The sequence below is a fragment of the Pagrus pagrus genome (genome assembly GCF_965226575.1).
Source record: "Pagrus pagrus genome assembly, chromosome: 21".
Taxonomy (NCBI): Eukaryota; Metazoa; Chordata; class Actinopteri; order Spariformes; family Sparidae; genus Pagrus; species Pagrus pagrus.
In genome coordinates, this window is record NC_140208.1 from 10,555,923 (window position 1) to 10,577,996 (window position 22,074).

Genomic DNA, 22,074 nt, shown 5'->3' on the forward strand with positions numbered 1-22,074 from the left:
AATTTACTGCTGAAGATGTTTAAGGTTGAGCTCATTTTAACTAGACTACTTTAAATTTAATCTACAGCAATGCATCATATTCGATGAGATCATCATTGTTTGTAGCTTCCATGTCCTTTGAACTACTAAAAAGTCATGTACTTCCTTAAACTTATTCCTCCAGTTCATCAAAAAATTGTAATCAACAATAAAACAAGTTTGGAGATTTATGGATTTCAGTGGACAAAAGGGTATACATAATTTGAATCCAGCAGTAACTGTTAAGTACAGACAGATTTAGTTGAGTAAAAATACAATATTTGCCTCAGAGATGTTGTGGAGTAGAGGTATAAAGATGCATAAAATGAAAATACTCAAGTAAGGTAGCTCAAATTTGTTCTCAAGTACAGCACTTGTGTATTGATCCACAGCCACTTGGAGAATACATCACACATTTATTGAGCATTTTCATATTGATCTTGAGATCGTAATAGACCAAAACAAACTCCAAATTATTCAGATAACTTGTAAAATAGTTACATTTGGCAAGCATGAAAGTGGCAATAAGGTATGTGTCAGTTGTTTTCATCTGATCAGATGAACTACTACATATTTAATCTTTATGTCACATTTTAGTGCTCACACTCATGGCCTGGAAGAAATAAACTACAAAAGCAAATAAAACCGATGACATTTGAAACAGAGAACAATGTGAGCGATGTGGGAAGTCATCTCGACTGTGGCACGATGGCACATCAGCTGATGTTTTCGTAGCTTTTTCGCTTTATGTCCAGACACAAGCAGACCCCGATGACTACTCCGAAAACCTGCAACAGGGAAAAGGTTACGAGTTACTGGCAGCAAATGAACCCAAGGACGGGTCAAAATGGTTCTTGTCTCTCTCCGTGTTTATTTTTTTAATTAATCCTGAAGTTCACTTCCTGAGGCACACAGGACGAGACAGGCCTTATTACCATTCACACCATCTTCTACTTACCATCTTCTACTTACCTTCAGATGTCTGTACTACCTTTGCTTGCATGAACATTTTCTCATTATTGGAATTGGAAAGTGCATAAAAAATATTGATTCAAATAAAAATATTAAGACATGCTGAGAAATACATGTGACTTTTGGTTTTTCTGTGACGTACATCAAATGTCAAAGACAAACATTACATTTTATTTGGAACAGTTTACCTCTGTGACTGCCAGAGCGATGCAGACAGCACCGACCCACACCAGGTTCTTCAGCAGAAAGCGTTTGATAGCTGAGATGCAACCCTGAGGAGGAGCACACACTCATAACATACTGTATAAATAACCTTGCAATGGTTGTGAACTTCAAAATGAGATTTCCCTGCAGACCTTTGAGTATGCGTTGTCCTTGTTCTGTCCACAGCCGTCACTCTTCACCAAGCAGCAGGAGTCCGGCACGGCTTCGTGGTTTTCCCAGCCCACACTGTCGGACCAGTCGTTGCTTCCGTCTGCACCACAGCACTTGAACTGGTGTGTAACAACGTGAAGAATAAACTAAAGTAATGATTTTGCCTATAGTGTGGATTTCTGGGTACATGGTGCACTGTTAAACCCAAAGGACGGGTTCACACATGTCTGATGTATAGACAAAAAATGTTGGACGTGTCTGCAAACCTTTGGATAGGTTAAATTTATGTTTCATTCTTGTCATGTATAACAGCTGATGAGAGACTGTTCAAGACCATTTGAAGACCACTGTTGGCTTCCCATTGCAACTGACTAAGCTGGGTACTTCCAGTGACTGTCAGGACATTTTCCAGGCGTCTTTATGGTTAAACAAAAAACAATATTTCTAGTGAGAAGATGAACATTTTCCAGGTGTCCTTGAGGTAACAAAACCAAATACTTTAGCGAGAAGTCGGTACATTTTCAGGCAACAGGACTAAATATTTCTAACATGGTTCTTTTTCCAAGTGTCTTTGTGGCAATAACAGTTGGCAGTTGTAGCAAGATGTCGGGACAGCTTCCAAGCGTCTTTGTGGCAACAAGATTGAATATTTCAAGCCAAAACATGAACTTAGGCACAGCGCTGTCACAACATAAAGTTGAAAATTGGAAAGTGGAGAAGCACAGATGTCCGACATATCCATGTTTTACAGCAATGCACAATGCAAACATTTATTCTATCCAGTCATGATGGATAAGCCTGAGCAAGTCATGATTATGTAATATTATGGACAGCATCAGGAATTGTGCCTGAGGTGCCCAGGTTAAAATAAAATAAAATGTTAAAGGCCTTAAAGAGATACCTGTTGGTACCTGATCTCTTGTATCTACAGAGTCTCGTTAAAGGACGTTTATTTCTGTTTGTTTTGTGCTCACATGGGGCAAAAACCCTGAATACTTTTTAGTCAAATTAACACAAACTATTTTCTAATTATTCATCGATACGGTACAATGCACAGAGAGCAGGGTGCAGCTTACAATGTCTTTGCTCCTGGGCCCAGGTTATTTTTGTCCCGTGTACTATAATTTACCACACATTCTCCCCAGTGTGTCGAGGCCCCTCCTGCAAATACGAAACATAAATCTCTGCATGTCACCTTTTCCTGAATTCTGTTGATGGCATGCCTCCTCTCCGGGCTGTAGTCTTTAATCACCCCTCGTGCTTTAGCGTTGATAGCGCTGTTCATCTGAAGCACAGCAGTCTACGGAGAAGATAAGGTTAAAAAAATTATTTTATGATGAGGAAGCGCCGCTGTTTTGACCTTGATCTCAATTTTCAGTGTCTCACCCTGCTGCGGAACACGTAGAAGAAGGCCCCTGTGGCCACCTCGAACAGGATGATCACTATCAGGATACAGATGAACTAGTAGAGACAGAGACTAAGTGAGCAGAGAGGGCAGCTGATTCCCACATCCCCAGCCCATTTATGTCCACAGTGGATTTTTTATAATTTCCTTTACAGCACTTGAAGTACTTGGGGATTCCAAATCGGTCAAAGTATGAGGCTGCAGGGTGAATTTTTCTCAAGATTTTTTGTTTTTAGTCTTTAGTCATAGTGTGTACACATTTGCAAATATGGCGCTATGGGATATTTATAAGGAGGCCTCTGGAAAATGCCAGCCATGTTTGTGGCGACAAAACTGGGTGTTTTTAAGAAGATCTTGGGAGATTGGGTTTGATTTTGTGTGTGTGTGTGTGTTTGTTTGTTTTTTTAAATCACTTTTATCCATCAATTAATGAATGATGAATATGTGAAATCAAAATTTAGATTTTGTCACATGCAGCCACATGTCTTGACAGTTTCCACCTCTAACATGAAGAATTCTGTGGGGCTTTTACCTCACATGCTAAATACAGATGTTACTCATTAATCAAAGCCTTACAACAATCTTCTCACGTGTCATTTGGATGTTCTGCTGAAACATCCCTGTTACAAAACATTTTGGACAAAGTCTTAATTTATTCTCACAGCCATTCTACTACAAATATCCAGAACTAAAATACTGACATCTAACATCCTTACAAGATCACCCCACAGGCCCGTTCTTAATAAAATGTACAAGGAAACAATCTGAAACTCATCAAGTGTCATGTTACTTACCCAGGACACCATAGAAGAATTATTAAGGAATGCCCCAAGATGGCCCATGAGGGAGACGAGGGTGATGATGACGCCCACCACAATGAGGGCTATAGCTATTTTAGACAGGCTGCTCCCTGCGAAAGTGCCTATCTGCATGTAAGTTGTGTACTGCAGTGCTCCGATGGTGATGAGGGCGACCCCGGACGCCTGAAAAACAAATTTAACAACTGGAAAATTAATTCAGTCCTCTATATAGCAACCTTAAACCCAATGAACCCAGTTCCCTGCTGGTGATTTCATGCCTGCCAACCAGTGTGCAGCTACACTCTGAGAAATAAAAGGGCTAACTAGAACCATATAGGGTTCTTTGGCTAGTCCCCAAAATAGAACCCTTTTGGTTCCTAGTAGAACCTTTTATTTTCACCTGTAGCCCTTTTAAAGGGTTCTACCCAGAACCCAACATAAAGGGTTAGACCTGAAACCATCTGTGAAGGTTACCCCAGAGGGGGTTCTACAGAGAACCTTCCTATGGTGTAATGGTTCCACACAGAACTCTCTCTTGTGTTCTATCTAGAACATTTCGAATTCTAAGGGTGCTGATAAGAACCCACCAAGGTGGTTCCACTGAGAACCCTTTTATATTATACAGGTTTTGTGTAGAACACAACGTTTAAGTTGATAAAATATGGTGCAAAATGAGAATAAACACTTAAATCAAGTGTTAAATTCTTAATTGACCAGTGTCATTAAATAAACTAGCCATTTTTGCTTTAAATAAAGTTTTCTATAAATAAACGTTTAAAAAAAACCCTGGGCAATAATGTGCCTGTGGGTTACCTTTTTTATCCACACCAGTTATTAAATATCAGGACTTTCCAAATTAATAATTTCATTTGGTGAATGCGTGCTGCGCTCCGGCTCACCAAGGACCCCCTGCCGCTGCATCCGTCCACGAGCTGGACTGATTATCTTCCATATTTGTTGCTGCTCCCTCTGCTCAGCCCGTTCGCTGAGACCCCTGAGACCAGCTAATATGAATATGTTTGATACGGTTGGAGGGACAAATTAATTTTGTGATTCTCTTTCAAATGATGCCACAAATTACTTCCAGTCTCCTGTGTCTTGTTTTGAATTTCCATGCATACATTAACAACATCACACAAGAGCAGGATTACAGTCGCAGTCACACTTTGTACTATATATTTCAACCATAATATTCTAGATTTAGATGGGACATTTTTGCTATAGTGTGATTAAGTCAATGTAGAATAGGAGCTGCAACAGTTAGTCGATTAATTGATTAGTTGATTTGAAGAAAACTGATAATCGACGACATTTGAAGTCATTTTTCAAGCAAAAATGTCAGAAATTTGCTGGAATCTTATGGTTTTAGACTGATGAGCATTTTCCATAATTGATTGACACATCAATGATGAAATAATTGTTAGTTGCAGTCCGACAATTCACTCATATCAATTCAGAGTGTAGTAGCTGTTGCTTTTTTCATAACATAAATCCCATTTTTTGTTTCCAAAACTTTCATCCATTCATTAAATTACTCACACGACTCACCAAGAAGAGCGCGTTGAAGAAAATGAACAAACATTTGATGCTGCAACAGAGGCTCATATTGTCAGAACTCGACGAGGCTGATCCAAGTTTGTATGAAAAGATTAAAGAGAAGCAGCAGACTGAGTGTGAAGAGACACGGGCTCAGCATCTAAATGCAATTCAGTAGTGAGTGAGTCACGTGAGCTTATGGAAATGAACAGGTAGTCTGATAACATTTGAACTGATATATCACATGAAAACATGTTGGACTATTTGAATAGGAGAATCAGTGAGTGGAAAAAAGGACCATGATCATGTTAGTGTTGGATAGTAGCCTGAATATGTTGCAGGAATATAATGGATGAGCTTGTTCTTAAAACTATTGTAATCTTTATGACTTGTATATTCTCCTAAACAACTGAAGTAGATGGGCACCTGTTTGTCCATCGCAATCCAAGTCGCCAGAAGCCCTGAGATCGCAAATGTATTTGAAAAAAGACTCACTGTGGCTGCGAGCTGGGAGTGAGACTGTGTTCTGTGTTGGGAAATAACGTCTTTTCAAATCAATTTGGGATCTAGGGGCTAGCAGAGACTTGGATTATGCCAGATGAGCCATTTTATGTTTGTTTTTTTGTGATTTAAAATGAAAGTCCCCATCTACTTCAGTTGTTTTGTGTACTAAGAAACTTCACTTGACTTTCCTTCAGCCTGAGGCTGACTAGATACTAACTGAATTGTCATTTTTGGGCGAACTGTTCCTTTAATCCGTGCCAACTCTGAAAGGCTTTTCATTTAGGATTCTGTTTCCTTCTGCAGGTAATTTGTTTAAAATACCACAGTACGGAGAAAGACTAGCGGTTTTTGAGAAATTCATCATCACATCATCCTGCCAATATTTGCTAGAAATACAGAAATATAACAGGAAAATGTGAACATTCATTCAGAAACACAGAAAAGCAGTTTTATTTCTGTCAGAGCTTCACTTGAAGCCCTCTGACTACAGGAAGTTGCTTTGGGGCTCCTTCCATCCTTTTGAGGACCGATCTCTTCCCCAGAGCGTCTCCACCGACACACGGAGCAGCTGCAGGCACCCTGACCCGACTCCACGGGCTGGAAGAAGACCGAGGCCTCTGGCTGCAGCACAGTAATCTTCGTCACAGCAGACCGAGCAGCCGGGATGCTTGTGACACACCGCCAGAAGGTCTTCTGTTCTTCACATCTCTTTCTATCCATTCATGTCTTTTTCTGCTCTTTGTTTTTCCTTCTCCCCTCTTTTTCTGCCTTCTCAGAGCTCGAGCCAGAGTGCATCAGGCTGTGAAGGACCCTGCTGCTTCCTAATTTCAGACATGGCGTCAGAAATTCTGCTCTTTACTCTGCCCTCATTAACTCAGCAGAGTCACAGCAGCCTCTCTGAATGTATGTGAAAACACACCTCAAGTTTTAAAACTGTGATTATCAGGAGGATGAAGAGAGGATTGTCTGTCTGGTGAAAGACTAGTCGACATGAGTTTGTGGTTTTGTCTTTCCATCCGCTCATCACTGACTCTCTGTCCATGAACCCTTATCGACTTGTCCTTATTTGCCTGCAAAGAAATTAAGGCTGAGGAGATAAAGACAAATATTTTTGGAAGCAAAGTCTGCCTCAGTTCTCACAGACTGAAAGAATGCAAACTATTTTGTTATTTTCAGGATTTTTAAGTGGATATCCCTGGTGTTTGATGCCGGTTGACAGATTTTCATCATTTCTGCTGCAATGTGAGGTGCGCAGCCACAGGAGGGCCCCATTCCACTTTTTTAAAACAAGCGAACAGAAGCCTTCAACACATGGGTCACCATCACTTCGCTTTAACGGACTGATGGCATGCGGCATCTGTTTGGAGGAATTTGTGGGAACAGGATAACACAGAGCCTGCAAGTCTTTGAAGGACATCATGGGAACAGGAAGTGAAATGATTGCCATAATTGGAGAGCTCAGTCACAGAGTGAGAACATTGTCCCTTCGTCTCTTTGCTTTTCCTGTTTTGAATTCCATGAGACTTGTTCAAAACTTTGTATGATTTCCTTCTGATAAGGATAATTGTCTTGGAACGGGGTGGGATTGTGCCACTTACTCTTACTTACTTAAGGAATAGAAGATCTTCTTTGTGTAACAATGACATTGTTATATAGCAAAAGGAAAGGGGCCAAAAGGAAAGGTCCATATATAGTAAAAATGCATGCAGTTGTTGACCTTTTATGGGTCTTTCTAAAGAATATGCCAAAGTTTACTCGCTGGAGGAATTACACTTGGTGTCGAGTCCACATTTTTCAGGGGTGGCGACATGTGCTTTGATGTTGTTCTGTTCATCACATCGGACTCATCAGTAAACATGAATGTAAAGAAAAAAAGAAGAAGAAGAAGAAACAATAACACAAATCCAGAGCAGTAACGACATATTTGGGCAAAATTTGGTAAACACGAGAGTCTGCCATCATGCCAAAAACGAACTAATAACTACTGATCTCGAGTAAAAAACAAACAAACATTGCAAGCCCAGCAGTTCTTTTACTTCAGATAATGGCATATAAAAATTGATTGCAAAAATGGCCATTCTTGGCTTCCGTAGGAATTTACAATTTTAGATTGAGGGGGAAAAATAAAGAAAAAACTCTTTCCTGTTATTTGCTAAATAAATTCAAGGTCCAAGATTTAGGTAATTGGGTTGTTATGCAACATAAATAAGGCAGTGTTGAAATTAAGTCATTGTGGAGAAAAAAAAACAATAAACTGCTGCTAGAGTAACATATCTTATCTTGTAACAACAAGATAAGATAACCCTTTATTGATGCTTGAGAGTCCCTGCTTATCTTGTCATCCAAACATAGAGTGCAGTATCTAAATTTGTAATTAATAATCAGCCTGAAAAAGAGATAAAAAATAAGGTTTTATATCTTACATGACTATATTTTGGCTGAGAGAATTCAAACTAAGACCCTTTTCTCCTGGCTTCACTGTTACTGTAGCTCTTTGCTTTACATCAATCTTATTTATTTATTGTACCACATCTGTGTAAACACTTTTCAGTAAGAACATGTTTGTGCTTGTGTGTGTGTTAAGCAACATCTGTGTTGTTTCTTCATTGTGAAGAGCCTAGAAATGGGCAGAGTCGGTTTGTCTGTCAGTAAACGGTTAAGCTTTTCGTCGATGTCTGGTCCATCAATCAACTTGCTTTTAGCGCTGGGGTCACATGTTTGTAGTGTTAGTAGTATTATGTGCCTCCCACCACATGGTACTACTTACACTTACCAGTCCATGTAACTGCTTCCTTGCATTCTTGTCCTGGCCTCTGTTGAGTGAAATGTTTCCATTTACAACCACAACACAGAAACTCATTTAGTATTTGAGGGTCGCTTTTAGAAACAATATTATGCAACCATTGTTAACGTTGTAGCATTGTGAGTGTGCTGCACAAGAATCGGTCAGTGTTTGCCTTTGTCAACCACAAATCTAATGTTAGTTCCATATTTCCATGTTAAATTGCGCAAGCAGTTGTTTGTGGTTTATACCAAAGCCATATACCAATGGTACAGTCCCATGTAAATATGAGGTGTGGTTAGACAAATGACAGTAACTCATGGGCTTAATGCACTGAATCAGTGGTGGGCAGTAAGTGTATTAACTCAAGTAGTGTACTTAAAGGCACAATATGTAACAATTTTCATTTAAAACATTCAAAAAGAAAACATCAACAGAATGTGAAGAATTAACAGTTTTGACGTTATGTCAAAGATGTCCAAGCTATGTGTTGTGTTGCAGAGATATCTACTGAAGTTAGCGTGCTAACCAGCTAGCCCCAGTCCAGTCTGGGCCGCTAACTGCATGGCTAACTGAGCTTAGTAGTCAACAGCAGCTACAATTAGCAGCAGTTGGCGCTTATTGTTGTGCAGCCCCTTATTTTCTCGAGGCACCTTGGAAAGATAGCTGATTCTTACATATTGCACCTTTAAGTACAACTTTGAAGTACTTGTACTTTACTTGAGTATTTCCATTTTTTCACCACTTCTTTATACTCCTACTCAGCTACAACTCTGAGGCAAATATTAATCAACTTGGTTACTACTTTAGTTTAATATTACAAAATAAATGAATGGCTTTTACTTGTGTAACATATTTCTTCACTGCTGTGTTGTTACTTGTGTTTCTGAAGTACAAGATCTGAATACTTCTTCCATCTCTGCACTGAACTGAATACAGTATAAGGTCGAATGTACTTTATTGATCCTACTTTTAAAAGGGCCATTCATTTCACATTTAAAGCAACACGATGTAACTTTAAAAGCGATCCAGAGAAAGATAATTGATTGTCGAGTCTCATTCCCAAGTTGTCAAATACTGAAGCCACCAACACAAAGCATCAGTTTTTGATGACCTGGGGATGGGGCTCAACAATCAAATCTCTTTCTTCTGAAAGTTACATATTGTTGATTTGAGTGTGAGCTATAATTGGAGGCAGGTGTGTCTGGGTGTGCCTCCACTCTTTGGTCTACTTATGCCACCTGTGGGTGAATTGCTGGCACTCAACCTTCCACTCCAGGCATTGTAGTTAAAGGGCAGCTTGCTTCCTGGTGGCTGAAGTGTGTGGTGTGTTAGATGACTGCCATTAGGTGAAAAGACTGTGAGAAAGCAAGTAACCTGCAGCTCAGCAAACCTTCAGCCTTGGACTATTTTCCCCTTCCTTCCTGCTCCCTTCTCCTGAGCAATTAGCCACAAGCACCTTTTATTTCTCTTTGATTTTAAACATATCTTATATGATCTAATGAACTAATAAAGCTTTTAAAACGTTTCTCTGTGATGTGGTATTTTGCACCTTGCTGAGACAGGGAACCTGCAGCGCCTCTGTACTTGGGTGTTACATAAATAGTCAAGTCAATTTGATTTCTGCAGCCAAAAATCACAATCACATTGTCTCAGGCTTGTAAAACCGGTACATCCTCTGTCCTTAGAGCCTCGATTGGACTAAAGAAAAACTCCCAGTGTATACATTTCATTGACAGATTATCTGATACAAGTAGATTGTGGACGCAGGAGGACAATGGAGCAGGCTGAGGCATCGCCAACGTCCTCTCCACTGTGGTGACCTGGATGAAAGACAGGCCACACAAGATAATCAGCAAGAACATATCAGAGTGTATAAAGATTATAAGAAGACTGTAAAAACAGAAGTGAGCAATGGGTTGTGACAATCCACTGGAGGATTAAAACGAGAATGGCACTCAGTAGCGCTTTTACCCTCCTCCCTCCTCTAAAATTTAATCAAGCCTAATCCAATATCAAAGAGCACAAAGAAAGTGAGAAAAAGTCCCGAATCTGTCCGTCTATCTGGATCTGCACCAAAAGTTAACAGGGTCTATTCTGGGCCGAGACGCATCCTTCATCCAAGTTCCAGGGAAATATGTTTGCTAGTTTTTATGTAATCCTGCTGACAAACCAGCCAAGCACTGGCAAAAACATAACCTCAAGTCAGGGAGGCTTTCACAGACCTTCAGTGAAAATGCTTTTCAGAGTAGTTTGCAAGAGAAAGAACACCATAATGTCCCATCAGCTGAGAGAAAAGCAGTGTGGAGTGAGCTATTCAACAAAAGGTAAACGAGAGCACACCTCGGAGACACACCCAACCAGCTGCTCCTCCTATTGCGATGTTAATAGAATTTAATTGCACCTCATTCACAAGTGGAGACTACTGTTTGTGGTCTGGCCCCTCTGCTCCACTTTCATTCAAAGAAAGTCTACTCCGGAAGTCCACGGAGCCACTTCAATGATGTGTCTACATGTCGTCTGTGGCACAGGAGCTCACAGAAAGTTGCCTTACAGGCTCTGCCTGATTCCTGCGTGACACTGGCAGCGTGGCTCCACCCACAGTTTGCTCAGTGTTTTCAAGGAAAAGGTGTTTACAGGTGGTAAAATGGCAAAAGGAAGCTGACAGAAGGAGAAGTGGTGTCTATGAAGGTAAAATGTGCTTTTAATACTTCTTTTGGTTTCTTTCTTTCACAATCCACCTCTCTGTTTCTCTTCAGCTTGGATGTTTTGTCTCGCCCACTCGTTTTTCCTACCCTGCTTCACTATCTCTTTTGTCTCCTACCACATGTGTTTCTGAACACTCCTGCTCTGTTCTCAGTGCAGAGGGGACAGCGAGGGCTGGACATGTGTGTCTTTAATTGGCCTTCCGATAATACTGGCTGTTTCCTGTGTACTGTGGGGCCGAGAGGCAGTCTCAGAGCAGAGGCTCCTCCTGTCAGCATCTCACAGGATATGTGAGCAGAGACAGGGTGACAATTCAACACTTGTGTTGTGGTGTGCTAAAACACACCACAACAAAGAGAAGAAGACGAGGAGGCCCAACTGATGAGTGACTTTTTGAAACCCAGCTTCTGTCTGGTTGTCATTTCTACTCAAGGATGGAGAAGGATGGTAGGAAGCCAAAAACTTTTGTGTCTACTTTCCGGTTGGCTCTCAAGCCTCAAGCCAGATGTGTGGAGAGGCAGAAGGAGGATGGACTGGATTCCACAAACAGGACGCTGATGGGAAACAAGAAACTTGGAGTCTCATCTGCAACAGGTAAACACTTGAAGAGCAAGGGGAGTTCATGACGTGTACACGCGACGTGTTTAAATATACTACAAGGAACTTTTAAGTGGACATGACAGACTCAGTGTAATATTGATGCCTCTGTATGACCTACATCAGCAAACAAAAATATCAGTGAGAAGATTGGTTATTTCTATATAGTCATAGTTATTCTTAAGGCCAGTAAACAATCACAGTTATACCCTAACAACAGACACTATTATGCCAAATTATACTCTAATTAGAAACCACATAAGCGTTCCTAATAAATTATTAGTCACTATTTTACAAGATCATGCAACTGAAAATCAAATACAACGTATCAGATCCAACATTTAATAATTAGACGCTATTTTACCCTTACTACCAAATGATACTGTAACGAGACACCACATTTAATGCTCCGAACATAGAAAAATGTAATGCTGTATTAATAATTGTCAGACAAAACATGGACCTCGGATGACTATGCATTTTTGGGGCTTTATTTAAAGGGATAGTTCGGGTCTTCTGATGTGGGGTTGTATGAGGTACTTATGCCTAGTCAGCATGTTATCTGCACTAGATGACCGTCATCTCCCCCTGTGAGGAGAAGCAGCGAGTAGCACTGGCAGGAAGCAGGGCATTGTACTGCTGTAAACTAAACCAGCAGCAAGACGTATTGTAGCCACCTAAAAATGACATATCTGTTTAAGTGTACGCTATGTTTTGGACATTTATGGTGCTTTACGTTGCCGTCAAATAGCCTTTTCCTTGGTACTAGTACATAGCGACATGCATCTTTGTGAACGCCTTACTCAACTTTCTCAGAGGTCACTTTGCAAAACATTAGAGGAAAACTGTACTGCAAACTTCATCTTCCTCTTCAGACACCTTCATCCAGTACAATGTTTTACTCCCGGCAAACATTTCCAGTCATATGTAGTTCTAAAATGCATGGCAGAAAAAGTTGCAACAGGATACAGCATTTACTATCTCCTCCTCGGTGTGTGTCACTGCGTTTCTTCAGCCTGGTGGCCCATCCTCTCAGCTGCTTGCGGTGTGTTTTTAGCTGCTCCCTAGCCCGATCATTCCGATCTTTCAGGAGGAGGTGGTGCTCATACTGATATTGTCCACAGGGGTCGCCAGAATCAACACTAAATGAAAGTTCCTGGTAGCAGCTTTAATATTGTAAAATGTCTGCAATGATTTCATAACATTTATGTACCAAAGCCTACTGCAGCCCCTGCAAGCACTTCATGTTTGAATTTGAACTTCTTTAACTTGAAAAGATTTGCATGATACATTTCAAAGGCAAATCAGAAAAACCAGGAATACTGGCTTCTGTTGCATGTGTACGATCTGGTAAGCTCCCCACAGGCTAGTTTGCTTCTACAGTTAGGGTGCAGCTCTCTATAAAAAAGCTATGTTGTTTTCTAGTTGCTGTGAAAATGCTGTAGTGAAGAAATGTCCTCAGGCGCTCATTGTATATAGGAATGACGCATCACTCCCTCTCCCCCCCAAATGCACACAAACTAATGGCATTCCACCCCCATTACCAACCCTGCTGGGACATTCCAGCAAGGGAAAAGCACCTACAGCTGTTTTCATTGGTAGTTTAAGCCCCATTGTCCGCAACTTCTCGTCTCTGTTAAGACTCCAGGTTGACACTGACACCGTTCCAGGCGAAGGAAAGGCCTCACTTCAAACAACCACTCAGCGACTGTATAGTGTGTGAAGGAAGTGATGCTACTTTTCAAGGTGTTATCACAGGAAGTCGGCCTCTGAGCATTTCCTGGCAACACAATGGTAAATGACTACAACTGTGATTACTGTACCTTCAAACTGACTCCATTATGAGCAAGGAAATGATGCTGGAATATGTTAGAGAACGCTCTAATGTCGGGGTTTACAATGACTAAGTACATTTTCGCAAGTAGAAGTTTGAGGTAGTTTTAATTTCCTGGAGTATTTCCATTTTCTGCTGCTTTATACTTCAACTTCACTTCATTTTGGAGGCAAATATTTACTTACTCTGCATTTATTTTATAACTTTTTTTTACTAGCTACTTTTCAGATTACACACAAGTATTTAACATTTAATGACTGATATTGAATTGAATAATTGATAACAATAATCGATTGACCCGTAGTATGCAGTACATACATGTCAAAATATGTTTAATGAATTTACTTTTGCTGTACTTTTGATTCTTAAGTACATTTTTTGCCAGGAAATTACTTGAGTACATTTCATATCAGACACTTTAAGACTTTTACAGAAGTACTATTCATATGGGTGACTTTCACTTTTACCAAACTAATATTTTAAGACGATATCTTTAGCTTGACTTGGTTACCAGGGTTTCAAGTCACAATATTCTGCATTTAGAAGGATTTTAATACTTTCCAGCTACAGTAAAAGTATGTCTTCATTATGTCATTCAGGTGAGAGAGTGCCTTCAAGTAATACTTCCTTCAAAAATGGTGTTGCCAGTCTGGTTCTGAACAAGTGTTCACCTGGAGATGCTGGGACGTTTACCTGCACAGCTGAGAATAGCGCTGGGAAGCAGTCTAGCAGTGCTGCGTTACATATCAAAGGTAATGCATGAGTGTGGATTTACAAAATTCTACAAACATTAAGAACATTATGAACCATATTAAATTGATATCTGCTCAGTAAATGCGTTTCACTTTGTTTGCAATGGAACAGCAAGAAAGAAAATCCCCGGAACAGGCAACCATGAGCTGCACAGCGAGGTCACGCTCGAGGCTGCGTCACCTGAAAAAAAACAATTGTCCTCAGCTTCCAAAGGGAAAAGCCAACTTAAAGAGGATGACAAAGGTAGATTACAAACTGTTATTAGACTTTCTACAAAGCCTTTGTATTGTTACACACCCATAAAATCTTACTTCCCCTTTTATCTTTCTTCTTTCAATGACTACTTCTGCAGAAATAACGCAAATTAATAGTCACAGTGCTGATAATACAGGGCTGAGAGGAAGAAAAAACTTGCATATAAAGAAATGTAAAATTGAATGACACGCATTTTATCTAGTTCATAAAAACAGACTGATTTCATTTTAAACTTCTCTCAGTTTGTAATTTCCTGTTACAGTTTATAATTATAGGTGCACTATGTAGTTTCGGGGAAGAAATTTCAACCCGAAGAGAAAGATCTTCATTGACTTTTTTATGCCTAGCCAAACTAAATAAACAAACTTTCTTTGTTTTCATGACTGAATAAACAAACTTAAAGGACAGCACAATTTCATACTGTTTTACTTTGTTTATATGTGGCGGACCCTGCCACCTTTCTAGCTTCAAACAGTGTCCTGGGGACCTTATTTTCCTCTGAGAACAGCTTGTTTATCCATTTTTTATATTTATATAAATATTTCTGAGTTTGTATTATTACCTCATTAATATTGTAAATATTAAAATTCTGAGACTGAACTTCTTCTCCAAAACTACATAGTGCCCCTTTAAAAGGTGTTCAACAACTACCTTTACATCCAAAAGTGTGTTGATTGCAGTGCCACTGCAACCAAACATGACTGATGCTGACATGTGATTGGCTGTGTATCTTTTAAACCTGCCTATCGTAGCACGCACACCTGTACGTCCACCTCCTTGCTCAGTGTCCACAGACCTTCAAACAAAAGTCCCTGCTAGGAAAGGTGAGTTGCATGTGCCGCAACATTTAAGCTACTAAAGTAAAAAAAAGCTTCATTTTAGTGAACTTCTTCTACTTTTATTGACACAAGCAAACTGCTTCTCCTCAGGACCTCCTGTGGAGTTTAAAGACCCACCAGAGCAGGTCGAGGTCCGAGTAGGAGAGAAGGCCCGGCTGCACTGTGAGTTCAGGAGCAGCTCAACTCCAGTGGCCTGCTGCTGGATTTACAACAGAGACAAGGTAAGGTTAGAGTCCCAGTGGTTGTTTGATCCATCACTTCATGCTCTCACTTTGAACTTCTGTGCCAGAATAAGTCTTGGTTTGTACCTCCTCTTCAGGTGGTGGTAAGAGGGCCGAGGATGTCTGTCAGCAGCAGTGAGACACAGAGCAGTGTGCAGATCTCTCAGGCCTGTCCGGCCGACGCAGGCTCGTACTCTGTCATCGTCCGCAACCGAGAAGGCTCTGCCCAACATACAGTCTCCCTCAGTGTCATAGGTGAGATTCGCTTTGGTCCACAGTTCAGCATTAAGTGACTTTGTTGTCCATTAACGCACAGGTGAACTGTCACTTTAATTGCATGCACAGACATGAATGCTCTAACGTTACTTCCTGTTTCTGGGATGCAGATTTATTGAACAAATAAAGGGGTTATAAAAGTATGAACAGGAAATGCTCCAAATATTTTGTTCTTCACTTTCTCCTCAGACCGTCCTGACCCACCTGCATCCCAACCAGTTGTTTCCCAGCTGTCCACGCAGTCCCTGGTCCTCTCCTGGACGGGCCCCAGCTACGACGGGGGCACGGCTGTGTTGGGCTACATCTTGGAGGTCAAACAAGAGGGCCTGGACAAGCCCGGGCGCTGGACCGAGGTAGCGAGCCGTTGTAAAAACACATCCTACCACGTCCGCTCTGGCCTGGAGCCTCAGGGGCAGTACTGCTTCCGTGTCAGAGCCTACAACTCAGCAGGGGCCAGCGAACCGAGCCAAGAGTCTGAGTGCATCAAGATGGCCTCTGCAAGTATGTGTTTTTGAAAATGTTTGCGAAGAGGATTTGATGTTTTTGTGCAATCTGTCAGGAGGGATGTGCTTATTTGTCATTTTATTGTGTCTGAAGAGGAGAAAAAGAAGAAGAAGGAGGAGGAAGAGACTGAGTCGTACGTCACAGTGACCATTGACACCAAACACAAGGTCAAGGACCACTACAGTGTGCATGAGAAGCTGGGAGTGTAAGCATGGATTCTTTGTCTTTGAAACAAAGTGTGAACTTGCCAGATGGATGAGACATTTGGCTCAGACGATCATTCTCATGTAAATTGACTTTCAAAATGAAATTGAGACTCTAATGCTTTATATTTCCAGTGGGAAGTTTGGCCAGGTGTTCCGTCTGTCCCACAAAGAGACGGGCCAGGAGTGTGCGGGGAAGTTCTACCGAGCCCGAACCTCCAAGGAGAGGGAGGCAGCTCGCAAAGAAATTGAACTCATGAACAATCTTCACCACCCGAAACTGGTTCATATTCTGGCTGCCTATGACACACGCTCGGAGATGGTCATGGTCATGGAATAGTAAGTGGTATTAGAGTAGAAAAGTGACTTTTGATCTGATAAATCTTTGTGTATCTGTTACTTGGTTTCACTAGTGGCTGCTGTAGTATTGTAAGGTGGATACTTCGAACTACTCCTGGGGGCTGGGACCCCTCCAAAGAGTGACAAAGTGAACCTGCAGGGTCACAATATGATTGATAGGAAACAAAAAAAAGAGTTAAATAGTTGAGATATAGTGAGTTAAAAGTAGAATCAAATGGGAAAACTACCTTGAAATTGTACTTAGGCATAATCTTTGAGTAAATCCACTTAGTCACTGTCCACCACTGAGAGCTACAGTAGTTAGGTGTCGGTTTTGGACTCCATTGATGTCGTTTCTCTGCTCAGTATTGCAGGTGGGGAGCTCTTCGAACGCATCGTGGACGACAACTTTGAGCACACGGAGTTCACCAGTGCCCGCTACATGCAGCAGATCCTGGAGGGCATGCAGTACGTTCACAAGCAGAACATCGTCCACCTGGACCTCAAGCCGGAGAACATCGTCTGTGTGGATAGGACCGGTACACAGCTCAAAATCATCGACTTTGGCCTGGCGAGTAAACTGGGTGAGTTTGTGGGACTGTCTCACTGGGATCTCTCACTGGGACCTATTTTTTTTTACAACTTTTGCAGTTTCTCACAAGGGGCATTGAATAAATCACCCCCGGGTGTATGCTGATGAAAGACATTTCCTGTTTGTATTCTGGCAAAAGTTATAATACAGGGAAATCCAAGAGTCCTTATAAGGCATCAGTCAGTCAGTGCTATGCAGCCGAACTCGGTGCCATGAACTTTGTGCAGCCTTGTGAACCCAGCACAGAGAATAAAATGCGTCCTGTTTTGGTTGCATAAAACTTCACAATTATATCTAAGTATTTTGAGAGCCATCCTCTCAGTAGGAGCTTACCCTATTTATTTCCTATGAACACAACAAGGTCTACACAGGATTATTCATTTTAACACGTGCTAAAAATAACCAAAGACAACATCAAGGAGTGTCATCTCTAAATTCCTAGATCTCTGCAATGCCTGTTATGTAATAAAAACTCCTTAAATATCCTCAGCTCAATAATGCAAATCCTTTGAAGCCAGTTCAGGCGGATAATTTGGTGACGCTCCAGACGCAGCAGCTCCACACTGGGTGGTCTATTTAGAGATGACTCGAGCCATCTGTAAATAGACGAATACAAACAAAACCTTCAGGGTGACATTTTACATTTCTGAGTGCGCTTCTTACTCTTGTCCTGTTCCTCAGAGGAGGGTAAACCTCTGATGGTGATGCACGGCACACCTGAGTTCGTGGCCCCTGAGGTGATCAACTATGAGCCCGTGGGCCTGGAGACGGACATGTGGAGCCTCGGAGTCATCTGCTTCATCCTGTAAGTCGAATGAAGGCTGTAGTGGTTTAAACTACAGCCACAGTAAGTGCTGTACATTTACTCACAGCTGCTGTACTGAAGTGCAATTTTGAGGTATTTACAGCAGTTTTCTTAAAGTTACAGAGTGCATTACAAAAGAAAATGGAACATGGAGGAATAAAAAGAATACAAATGAATGAGATTGAATACTTTTATGCTGTAATATTGCTAAAAAATATATCTAAATACTTCTTCCACCACTGGCAAAAGTAACGTACACATAAAGAAATAATGAAACTGAGGATGTGGGACATAAATAAAACTTCAAAGGAAATAAATGCCCTGTTCTCTATTTATTCTGTCAAGTTTACATAAGAAGGCAAAGTCATGTGATAACAGCTAAAGTTGAAAGGAATATATTACAACTAACTATACGGTATAAAATCTCAAATCTTCCCAAATGATTCTACAAATGAAGATTTGGCGCCATCTCCTGGTGATGTATCACTACAGTCCTCTATGTTAATGCTGCAACTATTAAAGTGTGTGTTAGTTTCAACCAAACCCAGCAGTAGTTTGAGGGCTTAATTTTACTCAAGACACTTAATTTACCCTCAGGTTAACATTAAAAAGAATATTTCCCTTGTTAATGTGTATGAACAATAAAGATGAGGATATACTGTCTGTGAGGAAACATGACACGGAGGAAACCTTGCATGAGACCAGTGCTGTAAAACTAAAGATGCAGCATGAAATCTGCAGTGGAGTAAACAATATTTGCCTCCAAAATGTGGTGGTGTTGAAGTTATAAAGTAGCAGAAAATGACATTCCAGCACTGCATGAGACTGTGTATAAGTTTCATTCATTGCTATGTTGTTCGGTTTCCTAGGCTCAGTGGAGAATCTCCCTTCCAGGGGAACAGTGACGCTGAGACTCTTAGTCTTGTGACTGCTGCCCACTACGAGTTTAATGAGGAGAGTTTCGAGGACATCTCTGATCAAGCTAAAGACTTCATCAGCTCCCTGCTGAAGAAAGACAGAAGGTTGGTCTCGTTTTCTTTTTTCCTCCTTTCTTGAATGATTGTTGCCAATAGCAAATTCTCGCAGTGGTTTCCTGCCTACAAACTGTTGGATTCAAGTCTCTTTGTGACATAGTTAAAAAGTTTCAAGCTATGAGAAATTGCTACAAGAGTAGACAAAATGGAAATGGGTTCCCTGCAGCATTATGAGCAACATATTCCTTGTGACATTTACAACCATTTGGAGTAAATTTGCATGGTGCCAAACCATTTACCCAGCTCCGAATATGAGTCGGGGCGAGTCTGGGTCTTATTTATGCTGCAGATAATCACAGTGAGGCCAGGAGACTGCTGGAAGCATCATTTAATTCATTCATACGTGCATCCATTCATTTTAACTCAGAAATGCATGGAGGTAGAGTCCTCATTTACAATATAGCAGAGTGTAACATAATAAACAAATGATCCCTGACACAAAGGAGCACATATGCGAAGCTTGGATAGGAATGGTTATTAAATAGTAAAATTAATAAAAAAAACAAATTAGAAAGATAAACATCCAAGTCACTGTTTTGATGACTTGTGACTCAACACTTGACTTAGACTTGGAAGTTTTATGCGGCATTCACTTAATTTAATAAAGTGTTTTGATTTCTTTTTCCCCTGCTTACGATTATTTCACAGAATATCAAAAATTACAATACAAATTCAATGCAGGGTCATACTTTTGGAACAGGCTAGGATAATTGGTCAATGATGTCAGTTTTTGACAGGTATTAATACCTTGTCTTTTCTCTTTTATGACCAGATGCTGCAGGGATTTGGGAGGGGTTAAAGTGACTTGACTTCGGACTCGACTGAGACAAAATAACTTGGGACTTGGACCGAATTACTTGATTTACATGTCTTGTGAAATACCAAACCGTGAGAATGAATAAAGCTATTCTTGCACTCTAGATGCAGACTGTCATGTACCGAGGCCCTCGTCCACCCCTGGATGGCCTCTTTCACCCCTCTGACTCGCAGAGCCACCAAGTCCCTCAACAAGGGGAAGATGAGACGCTTTCTGGCCAAGCGCAAGTGGAAGGTAACACAGCTGGAAACTGACTGCTAGCCCAGCATTGGACAGATATACCATTTTCTTATCAGTGCTTCCTTATGATGACCTTTCAATCCACTGTCCTATATAGACCTAAAGCCTGGTTGTGAGTGTAGTTTGTCATCCACTGCTATTTGTCCTTTAAACTTCTAGAAAACTGGCAAGGCTGTTTTGGCCCTCCAGCGGATGGCTAACCTCTCTAACAGGCCAGACTCTCCTGGCAGCTCCTCAGAGGGTATGACAGATAAAAAGACCCCGCACACACACACACATGCACTTTCATACACAATGCCCTCCCATGTCCTAGAGCCACATGCATATGGCAGATGACTCACAGTTTTCCGATTGTCACTTCAAGTTTACCCTTTTGTGATCAGTAAAGCCTCGTTTCTGTTTTATTCGTCATCACGCTCCCTCTCATCCAGAGCCAGGGTGGAGCCAAGAGGCAGAGGAGGCCATCCAGTCATTGGATAAGCAGCTCCAGAGTGAACCACGCTTCCAGCAGGCCCTGAAGGACGCCACCCTTCCCAAAGGAGCGACCGCTCGGCTAACGTGCCTTGTCAATGGTAGAGTGACGGAGCTGTGATGCAGTCCACACGGTCTCCAAACTGCTCTTTGCAGCAGACCTAAACTGGCTAAACTCAAAGCTGCCATGGTTTATATTTTTATATTAACTGTGCTGCAAATGACTCATGTTGTTGAAAGGGATTGCTCATAGGGAGCAAACCAGTCAATTATCAGTTCTATGGAGCATTTCACCATCTTTCAGCTCATTGTTCTGATTTTACAGTCCACATCTTTACTGTATTATGAAAATAATATAAATTATGAAATAACAAACCCTTTAATCAGATATTTGATCATTATATCATGTTCTTGACTCTGTAATGTCTTATCGTCTCGATCCTAGGCTACCCACAGCCGAAGGTGAAGTGGCTTCAGAACGAGAAGCCGGTGTCTGGATCATCCAGAGTGACTCTGGAGCAACATGAAGACGGGATCTGCTCTTTGGTTCTGGCTGATCTGGGGCCTTCTGACTCCGGGGTTTTTGTGTGCAGGGCCAGCAACAAGCTGGGGGAAGCAATGTGCTCTGCCAAACTGAGAGTGGAGATGTGACTGTGAAACTTCAGATTTCATTTGGGAGGAGACTCTTCAGAAGTATGGAATGATTTGAACAGCCTGGACTTTGACACGGACAGTTATTCACTGCCACACCGAAGGCTGCTTGCACGCAATTTCAAGGCACAAAGGGTGTGTTTGGGTCTGCGAAGGGGATAACAACATTTCGACGTGTTTACCTAGAGCCCTTTGTTTTTCATGAGTCACACTGTACCATCTGTTTTCTTTTGACGTGTTGCAAACGTGTTCAACCACCAACTCACATGGTTTTGTTTTGATATGAGTTCATAACACGATACTGTGGCTAAGCTCAGCACTGTTCACACGACTGTTTTTTGCACATTTAAATATCATTCAAATGTACATTTTTAAAGGCATTGAAATTAAAGGCTGAATTTTAGAATGGAAAAAAACCAAAAAACTACTTCAATGTGAATTATCCCTTTCAAAATAAAAATTTTGAAAGGGATAATTTTTTTCCCCTGCTACTCCTGATATCTCCAAAACTCTACAACTCGCACCAAAACAATCAAGATGGATGA

At 41.1% G+C, this 22,074-nt stretch overlaps 2 protein-coding genes across 4 annotated transcripts; one reads left to right on the plus strand and one right to left on the minus strand.

The window, feature by feature from the left end:
* Window positions 1-734: 734 nt before the first annotated feature.
* On the minus strand, window positions 735-5,175 carry LOC311250347 (CD151 antigen-like; the record flags this gene model as incomplete). Its single annotated transcript, XM_084341989.1, has 7 exons — window positions 735-806; window positions 1,179-1,262; window positions 1,347-1,484; window positions 2,561-2,665; window positions 2,752-2,826; window positions 3,565-3,753; window positions 5,119-5,175. 7 exons carry the CDS (start codon window positions 5,173-5,175, stop codon window positions 735-737), a joined length of 720 nt encoding a protein of 239 aa, XP_084198115.1.
* A 5,780-nt stretch (window positions 5,176-10,955) lies between these two features.
* On the plus strand, window positions 10,956-22,023 carry LOC311250776 (myosin light chain kinase, smooth muscle-like). Of its 3 annotated transcripts, XM_084342816.1 has the most exons (18): window positions 10,956-11,083; window positions 11,532-11,692; window positions 13,337-13,489; window positions 14,129-14,281; window positions 14,394-14,525; window positions 15,290-15,361; window positions 15,467-15,597; window positions 15,696-15,852; window positions 16,063-16,374; window positions 16,471-16,582; window positions 16,716-16,919; window positions 17,286-17,503; window positions 18,193-18,316; window positions 19,186-19,338; window positions 20,272-20,401; window positions 20,567-20,648; window positions 20,839-20,979; window positions 21,324-22,023. In XM_084342816.1, exons 2-18 carry the CDS (start codon window positions 11,533-11,535, stop codon window positions 21,527-21,529), a joined length of 2,640 nt encoding a protein of 879 aa, XP_084198942.1. In that variant the 5' UTR covers window positions 10,956-11,083; window position 11,532; the 3' UTR covers window positions 21,530-22,023. The 3 variants fall into 3 exon arrangements, with proteins under 3 accessions (XP_084198942.1, XP_084198941.1, XP_084198943.1); XM_084342815.1 differs by lacking the exon at window positions 10,956-11,083 and having other exon boundaries at window positions 11,331-11,692; XM_084342817.1 differs by lacking the exons at window positions 10,956-11,083; window positions 13,337-13,489 and having other exon boundaries at window positions 11,335-11,692.
* The last annotated feature ends 51 nt before the right edge of the window (window positions 22,024-22,074 follow it).